The sequence below is a fragment of the Aulostomus chinensis genome, chromosome 19 (genome assembly GCF_037954235.1).
Source record: "Aulostomus chinensis isolate RoL2024-O1b breed Wild chromosome 19, RoL_Achi_v1.0, whole genome shotgun sequence".
In the NCBI taxonomy this organism is placed as follows: domain Eukaryota; kingdom Metazoa; phylum Chordata; class Actinopteri; order Syngnathiformes; family Aulostomidae; genus Aulostomus; species Aulostomus chinensis.
The window spans coordinates 4,842,486-4,870,073 of NC_141338.1; the positions used below are offsets into that span (position 1 = coordinate 4,842,486).

Consider the following 27,588-nt stretch of genomic DNA (forward strand, 5'->3'; position numbering starts at 1 on the left):
TATATGTAAGGGCACTTGTAACAAGAGAATACCAGAAGTTCCGAGGAGCTCCAAAGGCATCATCATATGTGTTGGGCAGATGGAGGCTGGGCAGGCGGAGGCTCTGCCTTCTGCCGCTGCTGCTCGGTAGCTGATGTTTAACGGCACAGGGAGGAAACACAGACTGGGCGGCCGACTGTGGGCGTCCTTACACCGCCTGGTCACCGCTAGACATGAACATATCGGTATCTGTCAGGTAGAGTCTGCCATGAGTCACAGGTGACGTTAAGGGTCTGCGGTTAACCGTAATGTCAAGCTAATGCTAAATTAAGTTTGACCGGCTCGCGTCAGATTTAGCTTCATCTTCAAGTAGCTAGCTCCACTAGCTGCCTGGTCAACACAAGCTGTGATTTTCAGCCGATTGTCTTTTTAAAATTTACAGACATTAAGCGATCGTGACACTGCAGGCTGCGCTTAAGATGCCAGCGGGTTGTAGTTGACCCATTTGTGGCCGAAGCTTGACACCATTATCTTCATTTTCATCTTTATTTTGAAATTACCTGCTTATTTAAATAGCAATCTAAGCTAGCGATGCGTACCATATTATTACAGAGTAACGTTTGTGTGCCGGTGTCTGGCTGTTATACTCGGTGGTACAAGTGTGCCCTATCCAGTCGCCTCAGCTGTTGCATTTTTTATTATGAGTGATCATTATGTAAAAGTCAAGCTTCAGCTCGGTCAAATGAAATCAGTCGGGGATGATGTAGAGAAGCAGGGTCTGGATACTGAAGAGCAGGTGTCTTCCCCCCCGGCCTCTGTGTCACCAGACCCCTCCAGCAGCAACACCACTGCTGGAAGAGATGCATCTACTTCTAAACATAGAGGGAAAAGTCGGAGTAAGCAGGGGAAACACGATAAGAACTCTTGTGGCAAACACCCCTCAGACTCGAATAGATCAGGGATACTTCAAATCAGAGGAACTGGAAAGATGCTGCAGGGCAAAAAGGAGACTAATGGGAACTATGTGACCCTCCATCACCCTTCCAAAAACATCCAAGAAACACACCATGAGGAGGGATTTAAACTTGCAAGGAAGAGGAGACCTGTGACGGTGGACACATCGAAAGCGAAAACCTCCCTGGAGGCACTGAAGTTAAGCATCAAGCAGCTGAAATGGAAAGAGGTGCGTCACATCAGAGCGCGTTCATGCCAGTGAGCCTAGGGATGGGAATTGATCAGATCATATCAATGTTTTTGAAAGAGTAGACCTCCATCTGTGGTATCTGATAGAACTTTCATGCGTTCATGTTTTGGCATTGATAACCCAGAGGCAGACCAAGTTAATTCTCTTAGGTAACACACGGACGGTGATCTAATGATTCCCATCCCTAACCGAGCCGAGCGCTAATGTCATTCTTCAGATCCCTCACATCTGGGGCTCAGTGCATCAGCGTGTCATGAGACTGACAGCCACTGATTCAAGAGAAGAGAAACTGATGAGACATTCACTGCCCCATGTCCTGCTATATCTGTTATTTCCTGAGTGGAAAAAAAAAGCAGGCATCTTGACACGCATGCAGGTCCTGTGTTTTGGGGATGACATTTTTTTTAATGCGGATATTTTACAAGTGATTTCAGCCTTTAGTGGTTTTCTGTATTTAAAAAAAAAAAAGAAGGCAGAAATCCTGTAAATTCTAAATTTACAGCGTTGTTCCCTGATCATCTCACAGCGGACGTTGGCCCAGTTCTGCTCATCGATCAAGCATCATTAAGAATGACCCATGTCTGATATTATTGTGCATCCCTACAAATGTCCGTCGGCTGAAATCTCCTCTCGTGACGGAGAAGTTTTTGGGCTTTCTCTCTAACGGATGGTGGTGATGACACAGATCCAGAGGGGTTTGATGAGCTGAATGTGGGTTGGAGAGGTCATGCGCAAGCAAAGACTGCCTGAAGTGTCTCTATGCTGATTTATGCAGAAACATTCCTATATTTGTGAGGAGTAGCAAGGCACAGCGGTAGAACCTGACCACCTTTCCATGGGGCTTAATGGCAAGAAATGGCAGGAGACTGCAGCTCATTATCATCGCTGTGGTAGATAATCAGAACGGGATTAAAATCAATCTGCTGAAGCCTAAAAATAATGTAATGGCGGTCGACTTGATTATGTAACGGTGCTTCTTCTTTTTGCGAGCCAAAATCTGATTTTTCAAAGAGGCAGCATCTCTTCACAGCATGTGAACTGAATATTTTTTTGTGGTCGTGTATGAAGGACGTGATTGCAAGAAAAACAACATGCGCTTGAGGTATAATAATAATAATATAATATACTTTATTTCACAGAAACACTTACATTTCTGCAGGGGGACTGGGACATAAAGATATTACAGTCGCGAGACAAGGCAATCCAGACACTGTTCCATAGTGAAATCCATCATCAAGTTAATTTCAAGCTAACGTGGAAACTATGGAAAAGCACGTTTTATTTGCTCTTTGTAAGTCAGTGAAAGGCAGTACGTGTGATTGATTGATTGATTGATTGATTAAGAGTTAATTAATTTGGCAAGTAAGGTGTTAATGACGAACACAAGACTGTGCCAACAAAAATGATGTAGAAATCATGGAAGCACACAATATGAACAGCATATGTAAAACACAGCATAATAAGTATGACACATAAACAAAACTCGGAGTAAACCAAGTTAAACTGTTCGGTTTAGGAGATGTTTGGAAAAAGCTGGTGTGACCGTTGACGTGCCTCTGGTGGTGGATGCCGCCCAACACCCCCAACTCAGCCATAAATGGAACGTATCAGTCTGCGTGCCTCCATGAAGGGATCACTGTTGATGAATTATAAGAATTAGCATTGAAATATTTACGAGATAGCTAATTGATCCAGTTCTTCTTACTCTGGTCTCTGGCAACGCAGGTGGAACGTGATACAATTAATACCTGCCGTCGGCCATTATGAACATGATCTTCATTATGCATGGGGGTAAAGAACGGCGATGTGTTGTAGACGGGTGAAGTAAAGACTCAACTTGTCACAGGTGACCACACAGTGACACTCAAACCCGAGCGGCCCTGCTGTGGATGACGGGTGACAGTAGGCCTATACATTACCTGGCTTTGTCCTGCTGATGCTCCCCGACTAAGTCAAGGGCGCTGTGTGTCATTTTGAGAGTTTCTGTCAACATGGTTGAAGGGTTGAAACTCCAGTAGCCTTTCTCCGTTTCTGAAATGTATATGGACTGCTGGTAATCCCTGTAATGAAGTCGCAACACGCCTAACCAAGTCTGCAGCCGCAGGCTCTGTTTTTGGAAAGTCCATGCGAACGTTTGAACACAGTTTTTAGTGACTAGTGTTTCTTTACTGACCTTCTCCTCTCGATACGTCGGCCAGGTGAGGTTGGAGGCTGATTTTTGAGTTGCTGAATTCCATCTCCAAACAAGCTGCCGTTCCCCGGCGGCAGTGGGGATGTGTTCATGTTGATGAAATACGTTCTGTCAAACATCGTGTTGGATTGAATTTTTACTCAGAGATGGTAATAAAATGCTAAAAGTTTACAAAATGCATTTTTTTTCATGACATAGAGTTTCCCTGACGCAAAAGGGGGTATAAAGACCCACAAAAACTACTGAAATAGACCAAAAAAACCATTTGTGGCAAAAACAATCATCAACATCGTGATCAGCCCATAATTGATCAATTGGTTCATCCCTATTTTCATTACTATAATGACTGAGTTCCATAGCTGGATTTAAGGTACATATCAAGTATTATGTCCCTACATCTGCAGTTTTTTCCGGGTGACTGGAAGCCAGCTGTCAACTGACTTTCAGCATATGGCATTCTACTAAACAGTGAGAAGCCTTAAGCTCCTTTAATCCAATAAACTCTTAGTCCTCTTTTAGGCGAAGAGAATGACAAGCCAAAGGGTCAGAGAGTGACAAGTGCAGAAAACGAGGCAAATAACCATGGCAGTTTTAATGGGGAGCTTGGTATTTTGATCAGGATCCCTCAGATTTTGCTGACACTTTCACTTAACTAAAGCCAGCCCCCTAGACTACCATGGAACGTGTGCGGGGAAAAAAACCCTGTCAAAATACCTGAAATGACACATTGTTCTTCAGTGTGTGGAACAGAAATTCGGCCCACATGTGATGAGGTCACAACACAGAGACGAGCGTTTCCATATCGCTGATTATTTTAGAAACGAAGCAGTTAATGTGACCTCATCTTCCTTCTTTGACCTGTGATGCGATTAGACAGTTACACGCTGGGATCTCTGCAGGTATTTATAGCAGGTCCTGGCTGTCATGCAGGGTTTCCCTGTTTCACACACTCACATGCTAACTCATTAATGAGATGTCACTCTGAAAGAGATCTACCTCCTAGCTGGTGGGGGGGGGGGGGGGGGGGGGGTCGTATCAGAGTACAATAACTGGAGGACGGAAGGCACAAATGAAACCAGCTCTGATACGAGGCATAGAGCAGTGCAGGAATGAGTCCTAAAGCCTGCAAATAAGTCTCGTAGTCGATGTTTTGTTTTTTGTTTTTTTGCTAACGTCAGACAATAAGAACAATACACAAGTCCACGACTGGTTTGGAGATTCAGCCTCCACCACAACGTTTACAGAGGATTTTAAGCAGAAACCAACTGGGGTGTCATATTCTGACAATATGAGTTTTTAATTCACAAGTGTGGAGGACACCCCAACGGTACAGGTTAATAATGGCTCCATAACAACTGCTGGCCACATTCACACGGCCATTTGTGTGTGACGCACCCACGCGCTCCAATTCAATGAGACTAAAACTGTATGGCGTGTGCGAGTAAGCAGATGTAGACGTGTCATGGACAAAAGCGGCGGCCTGTGGCAGTAGGATTTCCATTCGCCTTAAATCCTTTTATAGTGTCACTTCCTCTCTCCTTTCCCAGCTCATGACAACACGCACTAGCAGGTAGGCGAGATTATCCTCTCCCTCTGGGATCACCATGGGGACACACTGCTAATGTCCTGAGTCACACCAACAGATTATGCCTTTAATTTAAAGATATAAAACCTTGACGTGCTTTAGCACTGTTTCCTCACAGGAAGACGGGTCGGAGGCCCAGCCTTCCAAGTTCCTGTGTAGGATTTCCCTCTACTTCTTTATTTTTGAGTGAACATTTACAATTCTACCAAGTTTGTCAGAGGTGAACAATGCCACAAGGTGTTTTAAGCCAAAAAGAATAAAATGCAGATCATGTATTTTGTTGTAATCTGTAACATCAACAAAGAATTTTATTATAACTTTTACTTCTCTCGCCTCTCCTCGCCTCTCCTCTCCTCTCCTCTCCTCTTCTCCTCTCCTCTCCTCTCCTCTGCTGTCTTCAGTTTCCTCTGGGAAGAAGAACCGCTTGTGATATTTACTGGCACGGAGTTTCCTTCCATGACAATGAAAATGTTGTCTCTGGACAGGTGAACAAGTTCCCAGGTATTTATTTGTTTACCTCTCACTCGCTCCACTTCCAAATTTTCAAGGCATTTTAAGCGACTGAAACGTTGTGAAATTGTCAAAATTCTAAAAAATAAACTCAGAAACAGGCTGCACGGTGGTGCAGTGGTCAGCACTGTTGCCTCACAGCAAGAAGGTTCTGGGTTTGAGTCCCGGCTCCATCATGGATCTTTCTGGGTCTCCATGTTCTCCCTGTGCCCGTGTGGGTTCTTTCTGGTACTCCAGCTTCCTCCCACAGTCCAAAGACATGCAAATGGGGACCAGACTGATTGATACTCCAAATTTACCGTAGTTGTGGCTGTGAGTGTGAATGGTTGTCTGTCTAAATGTGTTGGCCCTGTGATGGACTGGTGACCCGTCCAGGGTGAACCCCGCCTCTCGCCTGAAAGCTGCTGGGATAGGCTCCAACCCCCCTGCGACCCTTAACAGGAATAAGTGGAAGAAAATGGATGGACGGATGGTAACCCAGAAACACCCAGCATGTGCATTGTGCAGTGAATATGTGTTGGCTCACTCCAATCCTGACAGATCACTGTGGGAGGGAAATAACTTCAGTCTTCAGCATAAACCTGCTTTCCTATCTGTTTTAGTGTAAATGGAGCCACGATTAAGTGGCCATAGTTTAAGGAACTGTTTCTACTAAGACACTGATTAAAGTGAGAAGCAGGCTTAGTTCTCATACAGTGCCACCACTTATTTTTGTAATTGATAGACTGCCCCCAAGTGGCCAGTAGTAGTAATGCTGGTTTAGGACAGCTTCAACTACATATTTCATTGTTCTTTCTGAGAGTCTGTTAGTAACAATTCTTTCAATACATTATTATATTTGTAAGACATGGACGACCATATCTAGTACATGCGTCAAGTGTCCTGACTCGAACCCATCTAGTACGCTCATATCATCCATGTCAGTTTCTCTCTCCGAGGTAGAAGTACTTGGTTACCTCTGCTGAATGTGTTTGCTTTATTTAAAACCTGTTGTATTCAGAGAACAATGTCACCTCCTGGGGGATTTTCACCTCCCAGCTCTGAAACTGTGCTTTGTGCCCTGCAGGAATGGTGGAAATGTTGAGAAAGATCAACCTGAGTCGCGCGGTGCGGACTATGCAGGAGCTCTTCCCAGAGGAGTACGACTTCTATCCCCGCTCCTGGATCCTGCCTGAGGAGTACCAGCAGTTCCTTACGCAGGTAAAGTGGAAAACTGCTACAAGAACTCATTTATTTATACTATACAGTGTTTCTTTTTATTTTTTTTTTAGCATTCTCAGCAATACACATCAGTGAAAACATGGGCATTACTTTGAGTAGCTATGGAGCTGTTCTCGATGAACATGACAAAAGAGAAGTGTGTAATCTCATCCAACCACAGAAAACCAGTGTACTTTTAGTTGAAAGTGTTAAAATATCTGACAGTTTTCTCACCACAGACTTTGGCAGAGCTCGGTGTCATTTCAGTGGCTGAATTACTGGTGCAGTCACCGGGGGTCGCAGTCCTCACTGACGAGCGGTGTTAAATACGGCGGTAATGGCAAGAGCAACCCGGTATCTCTGTTTCAAGGAAAATTATAAACTGCAGCTATATGAAATGCCCAGCAGGGGGCACCATGATACCATTATTTTAATTCTTATTTGGTCTACAGCAGGGAAAAACTGCCTGCCTTTGGAAAAATAAATAGATTTCTTTACTTAATCATGAACATAAGTATCTGTGTCACAGTTTTAATAAGGCAAGCTTATTAAATCCATGTAAGTATCACACAGTGTTACTAATGGATTGACTTGACTTTTCCTTGGGTAAAATGATATGGGTAATGATTTCTTTCTGACTTTGGGTGACTGGACAGTGAACATGAAGCCTCTGTGAGCTTTTAGCAGGCAAGTGTAGGGATCTTGGTGTAAAGGCTGGCTGAGTGGATGTAACTTTGGTCCGTGTGCTACCAATGAGCACTTCACAGTTTATCCTCCTTTTATTCCTCTAACCTTTTTCTTTACCACGGCTGCAGATTCGCATGGTGAAGGAGAAAGATGCAACAGTGAATCCCACCTTCATCGTCAAACCAGATGGCGGCTCTCAGGGGGACGGTATCTACCTCATCCGTGACCCTACTGACCTGAAGCTTATGGCGGGTTCACAGGCCAAACAGGCTGTAGTCCAGGAGTACATCCAAAAGCCATTACTCATCGACAAGCTCAAGTTTGATATCCGCCTCTACGTGCTGATAAAGTCCATGGAGCCATTGGAGGTCTATATTGCCAAGGAAGGCCTGACACGTTTTTGCACTGAGCCCTACCAGGTAGCTATGACAACATAAATGAAAACAGAAGATTCACTCTGAAAAGATAAGATCAGACCCTGATCGTTAAAATTCTACTCTGTGCAGGAGCCAAGCCAGAAGAATCTGAGCCATGTCTTCATGCACCTGACCAACTACTCCCTGAATGTCCACAGTGGCAACTTTGTCCACTCAGACAGCCAGAGCACAGGCAGCAAGCGCACCCTCTCCAGCGTGCTGTACCGGCTGGCTGCTAAAGGTGTGGACATCAAGAGAGTGTGGTCCGACATCATTGCTCTTGTCATCAAAACCGTCATCGCCGTGGTGCCTGAACTTAAAGTTTACTATCAGGCCGATATACCGCCTGGTAAACCTGGACCCACATGCTTCCAGGTGGGTAGTACACACATGGATTAATATTGCAGAGGAGGTTATTTTTTTTTGTCTGCATCTGTTGTATTTGTTTGTTTGTCGGTCTGTCTGTCTGCTCGAAGCAGCAGTGTAGGCCAAGAAAGAACCATTACATTTGAGACAAATCGTGGTCACTGGACGCACTCAGGTTTGTTTGTCACTGTCTTGTAGAGCAGTGTAACATGGACCTTGTTACGAAGAGAGAAAAAAATTAGGGTATTTCAAATACTTTAATCAATATTTCCAGACAAGCAGTGGTTTAGTTGGTGATTTTTCATGGTTTTAGCATCACCTGACGGAACATTGTATTTCCAACTGTTTTGATTCGTCTGGAACTGTGACAGCAGATTGTCAAATGATTGATCCAATCGATCCAGTTGTAGTGTGTCGTCTCGGTGTCGGCCATTGTTATGGTTTGTTCGTTCTACCAAGGATGTAATGTGATTAGCGCCGTTTGTCTGGCTGTCAGCAGGCTTCTGGAAACACTACAAGGCTGTTTTTTTTTTTTGCCAACTCAGTGGACGGGTGTAACATCGGCAATGGAAGAACACATTTTGTGCGCGTCCGTTCAACATGGAGAAAAATGCCTTTTCTCTTCCACTAGATTTGGCTGAGGTCTGTCAGTAAGATGTCTCGGAGGAGTTATGCACTTTCCAAATGCCCTCTAGTTTTTACTTAGTTCCGCTCCACTCTCATAACCCTGACGAAAACCTGTGTGTTGGCATGGTTGTGCACTAGTTTTAAAATGTGGTTCGGTGCAGGCAGACACGGTGGTCGGGGAATTTTAACCCCCGTCCCCCCAGAGAGAGCAGGGAAGTTACAGTGGAGCCAACATTAGACTGTAGACCAGAGTTTAACAATTTCCCATTTCTGCATTCTTGGACATTTTCTTTTTCAGTTTCTCAGGTAATTTGTTTGATCAGGGTGTCAGATACTGTATGTATTCTATGAATACTGTATGTATACTATGAATACTGTGTGTATACTATGAATACTGTATGTATACTATGAATACTGTGTGTAGGACTTGGTGTTGATCCTGATGTCAGTTATTCAACAGGTCGTTGCTGGCCTGGGGTCCCTCTAGTTTACTCTGCATGGAAAAGGTCAAATTCACTCAGTGGACTTAATCGTTTGTGTCTCAGATTTTAGGCTTTGATATCCTGATGATGAAGAACCTGAAGCCAGTTTTACTGGAGGTCAATTCCAACCCCAGTATGAGAATAGAACACGAACAGGAGGTAGGAGGCAAGCCCGCCATCGCTGTACCATCATACTTTCATGAGCTGTTATTCACTCAGATGTAGTGAGTTCTTGTCTTGTTTCCAGGTGGCACCAGGAGTGTTTGAATATGTTCCCAGTCCAGTGGATGAAGAGGTCAAAGTGGGTGTGATCAGGGACACGCTGCGCCTTATGGACCCTGGCCTCAAGAGGCACTCAATGTAAACACACACTCATAAAATATCAGCGGCATTCTTAGATCTTCCTATTCCTGTTCTGCTGGGCTTCGGAGTCCACCTTGAAGGACATGATATCTTACTCTGCCTCTCCCTCCTCAAAGCACAGCTCTCTATAAGCCTGTTAAATGGAAAAATTAAACTCAGCTGAGGCGTGATGGAAAATCACACATTACTGTACAAGTCTGGTGGCTCAGTCTCCCTGGCTGACTGGCTCTGTGTGGTGCCTGCCAGTAAATCTCCTCTACCATTAGGGTTCGTTTTCTTCCCTCTCAATTCGTTTTTCCTCTCTGACAAGAGGATTTACTGTTTCTATTTTACCACCATCTACTTTTCTTCACTCTGTCCTTCTTTCCTCTCCTTACTTTTCATTCTTTTCCTCTCCCCCCTCTTCCTCAATCCTTTTTTTTTGCCTAGTTCCCAGATTATCTATTCGATAGTTGATCTGCTTTATTCTGCAAGTGTGAGAGATAATACCCAGTTTACTGTTATATTCATGTCCAGTAACATATTGCTGTAATCCCCCTATAATAGATTTAATCCTTGTTCTTCTGGATTGCTATATTTCCATCCAGCTTGACTCAGCAGAGCAGCTGTCATTGTCTTGAGACAAATGATGCTGCGGTTTGTGTGACGAGTTTCAATTTAGCACCTTTGAACTGGTTCCTGTCTGCACACTTGTGGAGACCCTTAATCTCATGTCCCTCACATTGTTGACCTAAACCTCAGGCCATGAGTTAGTGTGTGTGCGTGTGTGTGCGTGTGTGTGTGTGTGTGTGTGTGTGTGGTGGTGGGAGGGGGTCTCACCTGTAGATGCTGATATGATACACATCTTGATTCTTGTCCACTGACGGGATCATGGCGCATTTCAAGTTCTGCAACTCAAGAGAGGGACGTTTTTTTGACCATGGAATCAAAATAAGTCACAATAGATGGGTGTACAGAACGATGCAACAGCAACGCTTTAGCGGAACTGTCAAGTTGGGAGAAGAAATCTTGAAGTTTGTATGAAATCCAGTAACGAGAGAGAGATCGACCGCTGTTAATGAGGAATTTCATTTGTAGCTTAATGAGACTGTTGTGGTTTTTGATAAGAGAGTCTGTGTGCCGAAGGAGACGCTTATGCTCCGTTTCGTGCTCGAAGCTGCAGGTGTGTGATGTCATCGCGTCTGAGGATGTGGGTCAGGAGATCAGTGCTGTACTGCAGCGTAGTTCCCTGCTGTCAGCCACGTCCTGCTGCAGCAGCTTCCAGCTTTATTGTGAAGCCTGAACTTAAACCACAGTCTTGCTCTATGAACATTTGGTGCGATGATATCAAACATTCAGTTTCCACCATGTTTTGACGAAAAGAAGAGCAGAAAGAGGAGAGGGTGGGGGTGGGTTATCAGTGAGTGTGGGGTGGGGGGTCCTGGAGGAGAGACAATGTCGCTTTACTCTCCCCTTAAGAACATGAATGCCTCGTATTGAGAGGTGTAAATACGCCATGTGTTCAGCTTTTGACTGATCTGGTCTGAAACGATGCACCGGAGTTCTGCTCTGCTCTGCATCGATTCATCAGTTCATCAGTTTACACTCCGAGTTGGGTTTCCTTCAGCATGCATCTTCACAGTACCGGTTTCACTGCTCATACAGTCCATCATTAAGTGGAGCTGCTGCAGTTGGTTGATGGATAATTAAGCTACAAGCATTATACAACCAATTAGCACATCGCTATTCAAGAAAAAATGACAAATGTCATCTGGGTTCCATTCTCTGTTAGTTCCATATTATTGCGCATTGCAAAAGCTTTGTGGACAACCAGTCTAAGACATCATCTTGGCATTTAGACAATTCTGATGGACATTTTTTTCCCACTGTTATTTGTCTTTCATAAACCAAACAACCGATAAGTGAGAAAATAATTTGCGGAGGACGATGTAGTTGTGATAATTTATAGCACTTTGGAATGTCGTTTTGCTAATGGCATTTAGATGTGATCATTTCTTTTTGGGTTTGTTTTTCTGAGAGTATATTATTTTAGGGGCAGAACAGTTGTACAGTCAAAATGTCTGTATGTGGTTAGCTGTTCGTTTCAACACATAGAGATTTTCAGGTGCGTAATCGTTCAGGGGCTGGAAGCTTATTGCGTTGAGGATATTGTTGCTCACATCAGTATGTTCCCAGATTTTCTTTTTGTTCACTCTTCGGGCCAAATAAGTAGTAGAAGAATATTTTCATAGAACATCTAAAGGTATTTTTACAATCTGCAGTCGTGTGGTGGAAAGAGGATTAGGTCCAGACTGTGGCGCTGCACATCGTGGAGGAAAACAAGAGCAGAGATTTTTACAAAGATATGATTCATAGTGTTGCTCATAGAGGAAACGGCAACCCTGGCCAGGAGTGTGTGTGTGTGTGTGTGTGTGTGTGTGTGTGTGTGTGTGTGTGTGTGTGTGTGTGTGTGATGTGGAGGACCTGGATCTTACCAGCACTCAGGCTTTGAATTCCTATGTGTTGCATGGAGGGGTCATGTGACTGAACAGTATACAAGTAGTTGGAATATTTTTTAAACTTCATGGAGAGTGACAATATATTTAAGTCGCTGATCAGTTGCTGGGCTGCGGCTGCTGATACGTCTGGGATGCTGATGGTGAGATGGTGACTCAGACTAATAAAGGCACTGACAAATTACCACAGATGTCACATATTAGTGTGTAAGCATAAGATAGGCCTGGGTAATCCATCCAAATTGAGATTCATGGTAATTGAGGTGGTACAGTTCATTGAACTTTTATTTCAAGCAGTATCTAAATTGCAGAAGATATAATATTTGTGTCTCCGTCCTTGAAAATGTGTCTCAAAAATAATCCCAATCAGATATGTTTTCCAAATCGCTCGCCCCAAATTTAAGACACTGATGTCAGGCATAGGTAGTAGGTAGGCAATTGACTGAAATGAAATAGAAATTGTTGTGTAAAACCTCTCACTAACTCTTGTTCATCAAAATTATTGGATTAATAATCTCCCTTTAACATTTTGGCATGCTTACAATCCTACCAAGCAGTCTTTTGATTGGCACTTTAACAGTTTTAATATTATACAATCACAGAATAAAATCTAAAGCACCCCTGGTGGAATATTGCTTTTATTATGACAAAGACATGCAATAAAACAAACTGCCACTCACATGCAAAGATTGCTTTAAATTCAGTGATATTTCAGTGAGAAAGGCAACTTTTCTCTTGGTCCTGCACACATGGACTCATTTTACCGCTGCCGTTACCTGGCAGGCAGCTGGGCAGATGGTCTAGCAGTACAGTAAGCAAATGCACCTTTGGGGTTTGCCAGCAGCTCGTCTGCAGTGGGATGGACTGGATTCAGTCATTCGGAACAATTAACACAAGAGTCACTCCCCCGCGTGAATTTCATTTGTCAAGAAGAAGTGAAAGAGAGGTGAGACCTGATCAGGCACACAACGATATAACAGTACAGCTGGGCAGCAAAACACAAAAGAAAAGTTGCGGCCAGTAAAAGGAGACATTGTGTTTTTACGTGAAGCAGACTCCAAAATGGTGGAAGAGGGTTGAGGACGTGACAGAGATGAGAGTGGGACTCTGAGGAGGAGGTTGTGTTGACACCAGTGCTGTACTTCTGTACTCAGGAAGCTCATGAATCTTGTGTTTTATGTCTCTCCGGATGATTTATGAGCCGTTATACAATGTGTGGGTGAGAACAAAAAAAAAGAAGCTTGTTTTCACAGGTGCATTAACATTAAATTTACATTCGGAGGTGGTGGGGAGAAGTTAGTTGAAGTCAGTAGGGGGCAGCATATTTCAGAAAGTGGAAGTTGAGGAGGCAAAAAGAAATGCTAACTTCTCAAGTGTGAGCTGAAGGCTCACGGTTAATCAGCCATGTTACAGCCCTCACAGATGGTGACTAGCTGAGACTCATGTCTCCTACGAGCAGCCTTATATCTCGGGTCATGAGCATGATGTCATGTGTTGTACTGTATTACATTCTTTGTTTTTGAAGTCTTGAACTAGTCGGGATGTCTGTCAGCAGGCTGCAGTGATCTGAGCACGTTGAATCTCTTTTTCTGCTGTAGTTAAAATGTTATGGCGTCTGCGGATTTGCTCTGAATGTCAGCGAGGACAGAGAATGATCGACAAGCTGGGAATCGTTAGCAACTGCATTCCATTATATCACCATGCACGTCTCCCTGCTAATGATCAACACGCAGAAATACAACCACTATAACAGACTATTGCTGTCGTTTTTGGAGTCGAGAAATAATCCTTCACCAGAGAATCTTGATGCACTTAAAGCCTTCCGTCCACAGGTCAGCACCCCGCTAACATCTGGCTTTTGTCTGCCAATGAAAAGGAGCTAAATGAAATTCAGTCACAGGCTAAATGACCCTGCAGTAGACACGGTATTTATCAGCTCTGGCTCCAATCAGAACTGATGTCAACACAAAAATCTTGGTGACCGCAGTAACTCGTGGCCTCCTTCCGGCGTGACGCTACACCTTGCGCACGCTAACATCATCAGTGCTTGTATGATGAAATGATCACTGTGCAGACACTTGATTCTTTTAAGAAGATTTTATTCTGCAGGACTGACTGCTGGATTTGACCTCGCCCTCCTCCTCGTACACCCTCACCTAACATATGGCACCAAGCCTCTGTATCTCTTTTTTAATAAGCTGCCACCCCTCATGTCACCTCCATCATTTTCCTCTGTCAGTGTGCTGAGTGTTTGTAGACATTCGCTGTCTGTCTGGCTGTCTTTCAGTGACTTTGAAGACATGTCGGTTTTTAGCCAAGCCTGTCCTGTCAAAACAGATGTGGGCGGTGTCCTTCTGGCTGCTGTGGGATGATTGATTCTATTAAACATTCAGCAGCACTCACTCAGTACCGTTCACACTGCTTACTAATTCATGGAGAAAGAAACTGCCTCCTCCTGAAAGTCAGCAGTAACGGATCCCCTCCATGTAAATGTACCTCGGCGTGTTTCTCTCAGTTGCCTTCATGCACAAGTAACTAGATGCAGAACCTTCGTACAGGTGTGTTCAGTGGCTGAGGTAGCAACAACAGAGTTGGAGGAGTCTTTTGTTGGCCAGCCCAGAAGTTAGCATCACGATAGGCTCCTCAACAGGAAGCCAATGGGATCATTACATCAGATGACTACTGAACGTGAGCACTGTGCCTGTTTAGTTTTGCAAGGTAATCTTCACAAATGAGCACCACTTTAAAGTGTAAATGCCATTGTTAGAAGTGCATTAACGGATGTATTTTATATCGTAGAACTACATGGTAAAATATGGTTAGCTGGTGTCGACCAAATATCCAATACATTTTTTTTTGGAGCAATGCTAATTTATTTCAGAGTTTTAGAACTCAATCCTGCACCACTCAGTTATGAAACTTGTGGGAGGTCACATGACGCTTTGCTCGTGCAATAGCAACAGAGATGCACACGTACATATCGCAGAGAGAAACGCGCAGTACCTGGCTCCCCTTCGTTTATTCTGAGAAGCAGAAAATCCCGTGGCATTGAAGTGGTGAGCCGTGAGCGACAGGAAGGTGTAGTAGTGTGAAGGGCAAAGTTCAGATAAGTTCTCAGAGGGAGAAATAACTTGACCTGTAACTCCCACAGTGGCCAGGGGGCTGAAATCCCTGCGTTGCTGCTAAACTGTGGCGTTGACCTCAGAGCGTCAGCTTTCTTTGTAAACTTTCCATTTTCACCTAAAGGTGTTGCGTGCATCTTGCATGTTGAATTAATTTTCAGCCTCAGGATCCATCTGTAAAGACTTCCTGTAATACATTTAGCCCTAATGACTTGTTATTTGCATTTCTTTCCCTTCTGACTACTTTTATGCCACACGAGAGCGACAAACTGAATCTTCTGTTTGCTAATTAAAACGAGCGCTTTTATATTGACTTGTACCATTGGTAGTTGCTATGGAATTGGTGATACGGGTCTTTGTGCAAGCCCAGGATTTCTTTGAATAATGTCCTTCACAGAATAAAACGACTTCAGAGAAGCACTGTAGCTTTTCAAGAGGATTCTTCTGGGTATAGAGATTTTTATGAGTCACACCGCTGCTCCTGCACCAAGTCCCCTTCCTGTCTGGGACTCTTTTTTATTGCTGTATTACATATCTGTCTTTTTAGGAGTATGCACTGATTTCTACATTTTCATTGCTGAACGTCCTCCCACGGATGCAGATGTATGATGGTAAGAACAATCAGTGAAAAGGGCTGCGCTGAGATGTGGGAATTCAAATTGACAGGGCCAGTATTTACCCTTCATTCAGCAGCATTCGTCCTGTTTTCCTTGAGGAAGTGAAAGGCTCCGTGCATTTATTTAACTCAGGTATCCGCCGACCAGTAGCTCTGCTGACAAAAGCTCACAGGATTGGTTTTGTGGTCCTGCAGTTGAGGACAGCAGAAACTGAAGGCCACTTCTCAGACGTGCTGCTGGACAGCACAATAACTGTGAATATAGACACTGGCCACAGAGAGAAGATGGTCTTTTCATCAACTGGGCCGTTCATGCGGGAGAGAAGACATTAAAAATGCTGCAGAGAAAAGACAGCTGTGGTATTGCTCTCTTTTGCTCCAGAAGGTAGAGAAATTACAGCAACCTGAATGCACACGGTGAAAAGGTAGTTGTTATTCTGGTGTGGAGTGGAACTCGAGACGATTCTACTTTGTGTGTGTGTGTGTGGGGGGGGGGGGGTGTGCGTACAGAAAAATACAGAAGTAGCCTACAATATCTCAAGAGGGCTTTTGCCTTCAAATTGACGGGAAGTTCTGGCTGCAGGCAACAGGGAAGTTGAACATTTTTCATTTGCAAATCAGAAAAGTTTGGAACGGTCAGATTCACTGCAGCATTAAAGAGCTTCTGTCTGGATTTACTTCAGGGCTGCAATCACATTTAGCACTGGAAAGAAGTAGACTGAACTTTAGGAACCTTTCTGACCTTCATGAATTGTGTAATGTCATCTACTCGACCATCACTGAAATACAGAGTGATAGATCAATCCTTGTGGTTCTGTTCTGCTCTTTTCTGATGAAAGTTCCCAACCAAAGGCTGGCGGGTTGGAACACGGGGAGGAGATTCCTACGGAGGCCGAATCCCAAGACAGGAACCCTGATGATGGAGGAGTTCTGCCCTCGCTGTGTCTGAAGCAGGTCTACCCCAAGTACACCAAGCAGTTCAACTACCTGAGGCTTGTGGAGCGAATCGCAGCTCTATTCATCCGCTTCCTGGGCGTCAAAGGCAACATGCGTCTGGGTCCCACCGCCTTCAGAACATTCATCAGGTATAAATAACATCCAGTAACAATGAAAAACAGTGAAACGTGGACTGAGATGTCAGAGTGACTCCCTGTGTGTGTTCAGGACCTGTAAGCTCAGCAACAGTAACTTCACCATGGCCTCGGTGGACATCCTCTACATCGACATCACACGGCGTTGGTCTGGAGCGACGCCCGACTCCAGAGAAGCAGGTAACACACACACGTGCACACGCGCTGAAACAGAAGCATCACAAAGACACACCACCGGAGGACAGAGAGCAGGTATCCTTGAGGCTCTCACCAAAAACTGTGCATGGAGATAATTGCTTGTCATTCTTTGTCAGATGTCTTCTGACACTGCGGCCCTATAATTGAAATGAGCTGAGATCACAATGTGACAGCGGAGAAGAGACTTTCCCACATGAATTATTCACACATTGCACCTTGCAGGGAATGTTTGCGAGAGGGAGCGGATGGATGGAGATCACATGGACCGAGATGGAAGGGCCTGTTCGGAAGAGATTGTGGGCTGAATTGAAAATGAGCTCATACAAATTCAGGGAGACTCCAGTCAGACTCTGTTACTTCTGTGAGCATCAGAGGATTTATGGAGAATCAGGATGTGGCATGAAGCTTGTATTTAAAAATTTTCTGTTTTATTTTGTCAGTTTCGTTTAGATAAAGTCCTACAGAAATGGAAGACTGGTTGCGATTTGCTTCAGCGTTTTTTGTGTTCCTGTGTCAAAAACAAGTAGTATGAGAGGGAGTAGCTGTAGCCAATGGGAGACCACGACCCGTTAAATGCTAAGAGAGCTCGCCATACGCAGTCAGAGCAGTACTGAACTGGTTTTCTTGCTAGGTATGGCTCCGGGCACCATCGGGATGAGTCAGCTAATCAGACTAATGTCAGCTGTAGTTAGCACAGCTAACTGACCATCAGGAAACTCGTACTTGACTCCCTGCCGTTGAACGGTCCTCCCTCCAGCTTTAAGGTTGCACTCTGTGCTGCTACAGTAGAAGACAGTTGACGGGTGGATGGAGTGACATGGCCAGTGTGTTCAGTTAAAACAATTGGACTTTGGCATGAAGAGAGAAATATTTTTTTGGGGTAATATGTTTTGCTGTATAATGCAATTTAATTGGTGAACACTGTTACTAAGGATGTGAAATAAAAGGTTAAAATCTACATGAATGAATTTATAGTAAACACTCCACTTGTGATTTGTAGGAAACGTTAACTTCCCAGCAAACGAACGAGCATCTTTGTCGTTGTAGTCCAGACTGAATCGACATGCTCACACCGTGAATTCCTCCGTGTCTGGTACATCTGCCTCCCTCCTCCAGCTCCACAATAATAGGCTGCAGTAGAATATTTAGGAGACCCGTGGGCGCAAAATCAGCTCTTTCTCGTCGAGTTTTCTTAAGGTGCCCCCCCCCCCCCCCTTCACCCCCTCATTGTTGGAGGTTTAATGAGCAGAGGGGAGACTGAGGGCTCGTTTTCAGTAGAGGCAAAAATCCAGATAACTCCGCAGCAGCGTATGTGCAGTGTAGAAATACATGGATATCTATGTCTCAGTGCTGGTTATTACTGGGGCCTGTACTCAGATTCTCATGAATCTCTGGAATACCTGGAGGAATTCCACCACACCTGGCAACAAACAGTCCGAATTCAGAGGTCAAAGGTTAAGGTCGCTTTAACCCTACCTCTCAGCGCATAGGTTAAGAATCCTCGGAGTGATTTCACACCAATGTCTGAAAAGAAAAGTCGATGAAGTGCTGGTATGTTGTATCCAAAAGGTCAAAGGTCAACTTTCCTGTTCACAGCTTCTTGTTCAGCTAAAACACAGAACTGAGGTAGAATTTCTATCCTAAAGTAAATGTAAATATGTGTTCCAGTGCTGTCCAGTTCTGAATCCATCATGCAGATTAACAGGAATAAACTGGACATTCCAGGCTAATTTATGCTTCACCATATACAGTACTTGCATATACATAGACTTATACTTACTATATATGTAAACATTTGAAATCCACTTTTTTTTCAATGAAATTTGTGTCTCCACTCATTTGTGAGTAGAGCTGTAATAGATTTATTCATTGAACAAGAAGAGACATGAAGTAGAAGAAATGTTTTCTCCGTAATCTGATAAAGATGCTAACAGTCTGTGCCTGTGAAGCCTGGTCCCAGTTACCAGTCAATGTCAATTCTAGTCCTGTTAATTTCAAAATGTTCACAAAAATTCACATTTAAGGTTTCCAACTCTTTTGAAACAAAGAAAAAAATACAATGTTTACCAAAGTTCCTGAGCTTAACTTCCCGTTAAAATTCATTCAAGGGAAATTTTCTGCTCCGTTGCATTCGCTTACAAGCTGAATCTGTGTTGTTAATTTTTCTCTAATCAATGAACTAATGCCAGCCATAATAACAGTAATAACAACAGCAACATGAACACATTCTATTTATACACTCTCAGCCTGTAAATGTCACTAGCAGCAGTGTTAACTCTCTGAGTAGCATTGTAACATTTTTTCTTCACCTGTGATGACGACTGTTGACGTTGACTTCTGTCCTACAATGTGTTGTTTTTGTCAGGTATGGGACTGCAAGCATTTGTGGAAGCGTTTTCCTTCCTGGGAGCTCGCAGGTTCAAATCCCTGGCCCTGAGGGAGCAGGTGGTATCTCTGCTGGAGCTGTGCGAAGCTCAGCTGGAATCCCAGCCTGGCGTGGAGGACCGGCGCTCTGTGAGTTGCAGCAGGGCGCTGCCACGGAGCGTCAAGACCGTGGGCCTCACCAACCCTCAGCTGTACTCGCCTGCTCCGCTGCGAAGGGCTGCCAGTCATGACTACCGGATGCAGCAGAGACTCAAGCCTCGCTCTCTCAGGGCCAACGTAGACAACTGAGGGGGGCTCCGCCCCCTCATCCAGCCTCAAATCACTGCCTTTAGGCTCCTCCTGGGGCACAGAGAATTAGGCAGCTGAGAGAGGGACTAGCTTGACCCCTGCTGGTTGACTTGCAGGAGGACTATTCTCAGCCTGATTGCTGTTTCTGCAGCGAAGGGGTGTTGGGGGGGGGGGGGTCAGAGCAGTAACAGAACGAGGGCTATGAGGAGGCGGGAGTGTGTGTCCCCCTCCTGCAATCCTGTAGTGCGCCTCTGAAGAAGATGTGGCTGCTTCTTCATGTTCTTACTGATTCTACAGGGCAGCTATTGCTTCCCTTCACCTTTGTCTGGCAACACACACTTACACACACACTGAGACGAGCTCTTTTCAGGGATGACATTAGCCTCTCAAGCTGCAGTCGGTTCATTTAAACTCACCACAATAAACTGGTGGAAGGGAAAGTCCTTAGTATGTGTGTTACATTGACTTTGCACAAAAACCCATTTGCACAGAGATGGATGTAAGCGTGACTGAGTGTGTGTGTGTGTGTGTGTGGCTTCTTTATGTGTGTTTGTATTTTATTTGTGTGTGTGTTTAGCTCAATGCTGAAAGCCTATTTACAGCCAGTGGCTCAGCTGTGCATCATGAGCCCATTAGTGATGAGTTAAGTGAATAAGTATTCAAAGGGAAAAGGCCACGTCGCCACTTCATCCCCCTTTCAGCTCTGCAGCTTTTCCAGTCAGGCGCCTCAGACCTCCATGACGGAGGAGGGGACATCATAGGAGTGCTCCTTTGTATCCACACTACTGCCACAGGGGATTCATTAATTCAGAAGTAATTGCATGGCAAATAGAAATTTAGACTGGCGCATTTTTGTTTTTCTAAAAGAAAAAGATTTTTATAATAAAACGTTGCAGCTGTCAATCTTGCACACAGTGACAGTGGCTGGAGGATATTAAGCTGCAAGGTCACAGAGTTTCAGCCTCTTTACACTGCGGCGACTTGACACAAGCGTTTCTCAATTCATACCAAAATGAGCAGGGTTCATTTGTCTAGAGCAGACCAAGAGTCAGGGGCTGCACCTGTCAGAGGAAGAACACCAATGTGTTTCACTGCTACACCTGCAGGCTGTGCAGCTGTAACACAACGAAAAACTAATACACAACACTTGTGCTACACATACTCTGGGACACACACGCGTGTATGTCTGTGTGTGTGTATATGTATGTGTATATATATATATATATATATATATATACTACACACACACATATTGTATATATACTGCAGTCTGTAACAAGGTAGATTTGTGGTTCTCAACGGTGCACTGCAAAAAAATAAAATCAACTTTGGTCTGAAAACTGAAGATGTGTGAGTTGATGTGGTTTGTCCAGCTTCACCGGAGCAGATATGAAGGTGGAGGACGTCAGTAAACATCCAGCTGCCCCTGTAGGGAAGCTCAGAGGACCCAGCAGCAGGACCCGGCGTTTGGTCTAAAAATATGTGAGTACTCATTCATCATAGTTGCATCTCATGGCCACCGATAAAGCGCAGTAGCAGGTTACATCATTGCTACAAATTAACTACAGCAAGGGAACAAGTTATGTCTCATGGCCGCAAACTAACTAACTTGTGGGAACAAGCTATGTCTTGTGGCCTCTGGTGTTTCACTCTCATTGCTCCTGTGTGAAGGCTCATTAGAGGACATCATGTGTCACGTTACAGGATGACATGTCATCTTCACAGCACCGTTGGAAGGTCCCGCTTTCTACTTTGTTGTCTTGAACAAGACTTTAATATGAGTCTGAAATAGCTTCTTTTTTTTTCATATTTGAAGACCTTTGAAGTGTTTCGCAACACCACCATCTGCCAGTGTTTCCAGCAACTTCTGCCTCAGTGCTGCAGTATCCTTCGGAGCTTTCTCAGCTCTGCTTTGATGCCCAGTGGTGCAGGAGCTGAGGTGTCTGTCAACAGAAAAATAGACCCCAGTCATCCGTTGAGCTTCCAGCTCAATCTGGATGATGGCAGCAGAATGTTTGTACAAACCAGATGAAGGTTGTGACGCTTGTTGTCCCTCATCACGTTTAAAACGAACAGCAGTGTCACTCCTGACTGGTGCAGCCTGATACTGGTGATAGATTATTCCAAGAAAAAAAAAAAAGTCTGATATGAATACTGTGCTGTCATGCTCCAAAAAAATAATTAAAAACACACAGTGACGACTGTGTTCCCACAGTCCTGCTGGGGGAAGCAGCAGAACTCTAAATCTGCTCCAGCTAAGACGCTGCTTACATTTCACTCTCGTTCCTCAAAACCTGCAGTTTCTGTCTGAAGACTTTAAACCTCCAACACTGGTCAAAGCTGCTTGTTTCAATGTCTTGAATGAATGAGGGGAGAAGTTATTAGAGAGATCGATGACCGTGATGAAAACAGATGTTTAGATTTTTGTACTCCCACTGCTTTTTTGGTGTCTCATCATGTATGTATGTATACATTTGTGTATATGCAGAAGCTCAAGGTAGCACACAACAATGGAATGATGTTACTGCTTTAAGTCCTTAGGTGGCACAGCGTCAGTCAGTTGTTTGTCTCCAATCAAGTGCCAATTTGTGATGCACTCGTAAGGCAGCTGATGTTTCGTTTTATGTGTCGCCTGGAAAAATCAGAGAACAACGTCATGGAAGCCCCAGTCAGCCATTTGAAAAGCTGCTACAGATTTACTTCTCTGCTGTAGGTGTCATTGATGCAACAGCCTGTATATCTTAGAAAATCCACCTTTTGTATCTCTGTACATATAATACAACTATTTAACTATTTATTAACTATTTATACTATAAGATTTTTTTTAATCAGCTTTATATATAGAAAGGACACTGCCAGTCTAAAGTTTGGACGAGATTTTTCCTTATTTGAACTACATTCTGCATTGTATGTACATACTGAAGACATCTAGTATGTGAAGCAAGACATATGGAAATATGTACTAAAGAAAAATTGACTGTATATATGTATGAAGGTGTATATATGCGTATATATATATGTATATATGTACATACATATGTATGTATGTGTGTATATATATATATACATATACATATATATGTATGTACATACATATGTATATATGTATATATATACATATATATGTGTGTGTGTATATATATGTATGTAAGTATATACATGTATGTATGTATGTATGTACGTACGTAAATATGTAGATATGTACATTTATATGTTATGGATGTACATATATGTGCATGTCTACATATATGTGTGTATGCATGGACTTTCATATGTATGGCAGCTAATATGTATGTATATGTTTGTATGTACATACATTTGTATGTACATACATATGTATGTACTTATGTATGTATGAACATACGTATTCTACGTATTCATATGTGTACATACATACATACGTATTTACATACATACATATGTACATGCATACGTAGGTACGTGTGTACATGTATGTATGTATGCACATATATGTATGTACGTATGTATTTATGTGCGTACGTATGTATGTATATAATTCTGTACGCATGTACATATGTATGTACGTACATATGTATGTATGTATGTACATGCATATGTATGTATGTACATGCATATGTATGTATGTACATGCATATGTATGTATGTATGTATGTAGGTATACATTTACCTATTTACGTATGTACGCACATATGTATGTACGTACATGCAAATGTACATATGTAAGTATGTACGTATGTAAGTAAGTACGTACGTAAGTACGTAAATATGTACGTATGTAAGTAAATACTACGTATGTATGTACGTATGTAAGTAAGTACGTACGTATGTATGTATGTATGTATGTACATACGTATGTATGTATGTATGTATGAACATATGTATTCATATATGTACATAAATACGTATGTACAAATGTATGTACGTTTGTATGATGAATGTATGTATGCACATATATATGTATGTACGTATTTATGTGCGTACGTATGTATGTATAGAAGTATGTATGTACAGATATATGTATGTATGTACAGATATATGTATGTATGTACAGATGTATGTATGAACAAATATATGTATGTATGAACATACATATGTATTCATGTATGTACATGTGTGTACATATATGTATGTATGCACATATATACGTACGGACGTATTTATGTATGTATGTATATAAGTAAGTTTCTATGTACATATATATGCATGTACATATGTATGCATGTACATATGTATGCATGTACATATGTATGCATGTACATATGTATGTATGTACGAACATGCATATTTATGTATGTACGTATGCATTTACGTACGTACGTACGTATGTACGCAATATGTATGTATGTACATGCATATGTACGTAGGTATGTATGTACGTATGAATGTAGGTATGTATGTATGTACAAATGTTTGTATGTATGTATGTATGAACATACATATGTATTCATATATGTAAAATCAGTCATACATACGTATGTACATATTTATATGTGTATGTATGTATATAAGTATGTATGTACATATATATGTATGTATGTATTTAAGTATGTATGTATGTACATGTTTATGTATGTATGTACGTACATATTTATGTGCATACGTATGTATGTATATAAGTATGTATGTATGTACATATGTATGTATGTACATACGTATGCATGTACATACACTTACATATGTATATGTATATACATGTATGCATATTTATATATGTGCACAGCTATGTATATATGTGTATATATGCATGTATGTATATATAGATATATGTACATATATGTGTATATATGTATGTATGTTTGTATCTATGTACATATATGAATATTTATATTTATATGTATGTATAAATATTTGAGTACACACACACATACATAATGTGTAAATACATAGATACAAACATATTATACAATTATACATACACATATGTATTTTATACCCACGTATATGTGTATGTATTTCCATATGTGTGTTTATCTATATATGTATGTATACATGTTTGTATGTATACTGCATACATGTGTACATGTATATATGTATACATATATGTTTGGACATGTGGTTATACATTAATGTGTATATATGTTTACATATATCTATGTACATATATATGTAAGTGTTTATATGTATATGCATATTTATGTATTTACATGCATATACATATGCATACATGTAAGATGATACTGTATTTATGTATGTATATATATGAATTTGTTTTCACATGTATATTTTACATGCATATGTGTATGTATTTGTATGTATATATGTGTATGTTTAGATGTATGTATATATATACATATGTATATATTTCAGTATATAAGTGCATACATACAAATACGCACATATATACATAAATATAGATACATATCCATGTATACGTAAATATGAGTGTGTATATATGTATATGAACATGTTTTTACGTGTGTATATATGCGTACATATGTATGCATGTGAATGTGCTTAGGTATGCACATTTGTATGTTTGTACATATGTGCTTATACGTATGAATATCAGTGTGTATTCTATGAACATTTATATATGTATGTACATATGTATGTCTAACTTTATATATGTATGTCTATATAAACATATATATGCATACATGCATACACATTTATACATACATAAAACGCACAGTGTTTTTCCCACATTTTGAATTTTTTTCTTGTCATGAGATCTAAGTTGTCCTGCATTATAATTAATTTTTGGCATCAACATATGATTCCTTCCCGAGTTTTTTTGATAGTTATTTCTATGGGTTCTCCTGGTACCACCACTTCAACTGTATTTGGCACAATTAAACAGCTTTTCTAAACACACAATTCTGTTTTATGTTGTATTCATTTATGTAGATGTGTTACAGGACGCAAACACATGTTGGTTGTTGTTTTGCAGGTGATGGAAAATACACTTATCACCAACAAGTGGCCCACCATGTGGTCCCGGTTCCTCCACTTTGAGCACCAGAGGGGGTGCAGCACATAGCTTGTTTTATTAGCCTGATGTCCTGAATGCCTCTCTTGGCCTTGGGGGAGCCGCTTCTACTCAGCCAAGTAAATAAGTGAGTCTCTCAGGGAGCAATTAACAACAGGGGCTTCGTTTAAAACACATGATGAGATCTGCTGTTAATGAGGTCCACTTCCTCTCTTTCCATCACATCTTCGCTGGTTCATTCTTAAGAATTTCATCGGATTTCTCTTGTTTTTGTTTGTTTTTTTTCATTTCTTAAATATACATTAAACTGTTAATTTTAGTGATTTGAGAGAGACATTTTGCTATAAATCCTCCATTTTGTTGATGGCCATAGGCTTCAATAGCCACTGCAGGGAATAACAATCAGGCTGTATGTAGGTCAGGCTTGCTGCTCATACCAGTCTTTCACATCCCTCCATCATCCCCTCGTTTGGACCGGGAGTTGGAGCATATGTTCCCTCTCGCTGCCTGTCCTCTATCTAGGCCTGCTTGAGTATTTAATGAACACCATTCATCTACATTTTATAGTAAAAAAAAAAAGAATCAGAGCAAACAAAATGGCTACAAGAGAAGGACAAAGTCAGGAGGTTTAAAATAGCTAAATAAAACTTTAATAGGTCTAGTTGCAAATGTACATAAATTGCACAGCCACATTTTGTCAACACAAATTCCTCTGTACATTATTGTTTTGTCACTGTCGTCAAAGGGAGCAGAATTCAGCGAATACTTTATACTTTCAACATACTTACAAAAGTATTTTCTACAAGATAATAGAAAACATACAACATCTTTAACTTTATTTATTTATAGCTGTATATTTTTGATTGATTGATCGTTCGTCAGACTGGCCGATCTGTGCGAAGAGCTTTCCGACTGTAAACTCTGTTAAATTAGAGGCGATAACATGGATGAGCTAAAAGAATTGATCGCTGACAAGTCAAATTAGCAACCAAATGTTAGCGTGCCTCGATGTGCTGAAGGATAATGGCAGCAACACATTAGCTATCTGTTCTTTATGTACACTGCAGTATTGAGGGGAGACTATGTAGCTTTTGGGGATTTAGCAAGGAAATTAGCTGAAAAGCCAAGATAGCGTAAGCTAAATGTAGCAAGAGGTTCATGCAGCTAATTAGGGGAATTTACCAAGAATTAGCTCAAATTAGCTTAGCTACTTAGCTAGGCCCAGTCAGGATACAGCAGAAGTAATGCTAAGTGTTCTGTTCTTGCTTAAGAATACCACTTTTTCCACTCGCCCAAAAAAAGAGAAAACCCCCCCACAAACATCTGTGTTTTGATTGCAGTGTGAAAGAGTTTAATCTATAAATTTGCAGCCTGATTTCTGACACAATGACATAATAACATTGAATTTAAGCGGCGCTCCAACATGGTTCAGTAGGCATTGAGTTTGACAGACTGGAGCACAAGCCAGGCTTAAAACATGGTGGAGGGTGTAGTATGCACCAAAGAAGCGCCCATTAAATACATTTTTATTAAAAATTGGATTTGTCTGTGTTGCTATGGCGGGGTCATAGGATCTCGGCGTGTCTGCCTGTACGTTATCACAGGCGTTAGAAGTCTTAAGTCAAAAGTTACATAGTCTCAGTTGTACTTCTGCAGGTGTAGGACTGGATGCCTGGTGAAGACTTGCTATTCTTCTATTTCTGATTCTGGTAAACTATTCAAACAGGAAAAAAAACAACAACAACAAAAACAAAACAAAACGGTTTATCGTGGTTCATCTGACGTGACTGTAAATGAACTAATGACACCAAAAATCCCTTTCGTCAGTTTCTAGCTTTGCCACATTTTTGAACACCTGGAACAGGTGATGTG

At 42.0% G+C, this 27,588-nt stretch overlaps 1 protein-coding gene across 2 annotated transcripts; it reads left to right on the forward strand.

Annotated features, from left to right (window-relative positions):
* Positions 1 to 80: 80 nt before the first annotated feature.
* Positions 81 to 19,958, forward strand: ttll11 (tubulin tyrosine ligase-like family, member 11). 2 transcript variants are annotated; one of them, XM_086186964.1, is made up of 10 exons: positions 81 to 1,162; positions 5,361 to 5,460; positions 6,536 to 6,669; positions 7,485 to 7,775; positions 7,863 to 8,147; positions 9,311 to 9,406; positions 9,495 to 9,607; positions 16,683 to 16,928; positions 17,008 to 17,114; positions 19,498 to 19,958. In XM_086186964.1, exons 1-10 carry the CDS (start codon positions 680 to 682, stop codon positions 19,803 to 19,805), a joined length of 2,163 nt encoding a protein of 720 aa, XP_086043090.1. In that variant the 5' UTR covers positions 81 to 679; the 3' UTR covers positions 19,806 to 19,958. The 2 variants fall into 2 exon arrangements, with proteins under 2 accessions (XP_086043090.1, XP_086043091.1); XM_086186965.1 differs by lacking the exon at positions 19,498 to 19,958 and adding an exon at positions 17,355 to 19,480.
* The last annotated feature ends 7,630 nt before the right edge of the window (positions 19,959 to 27,588 follow it).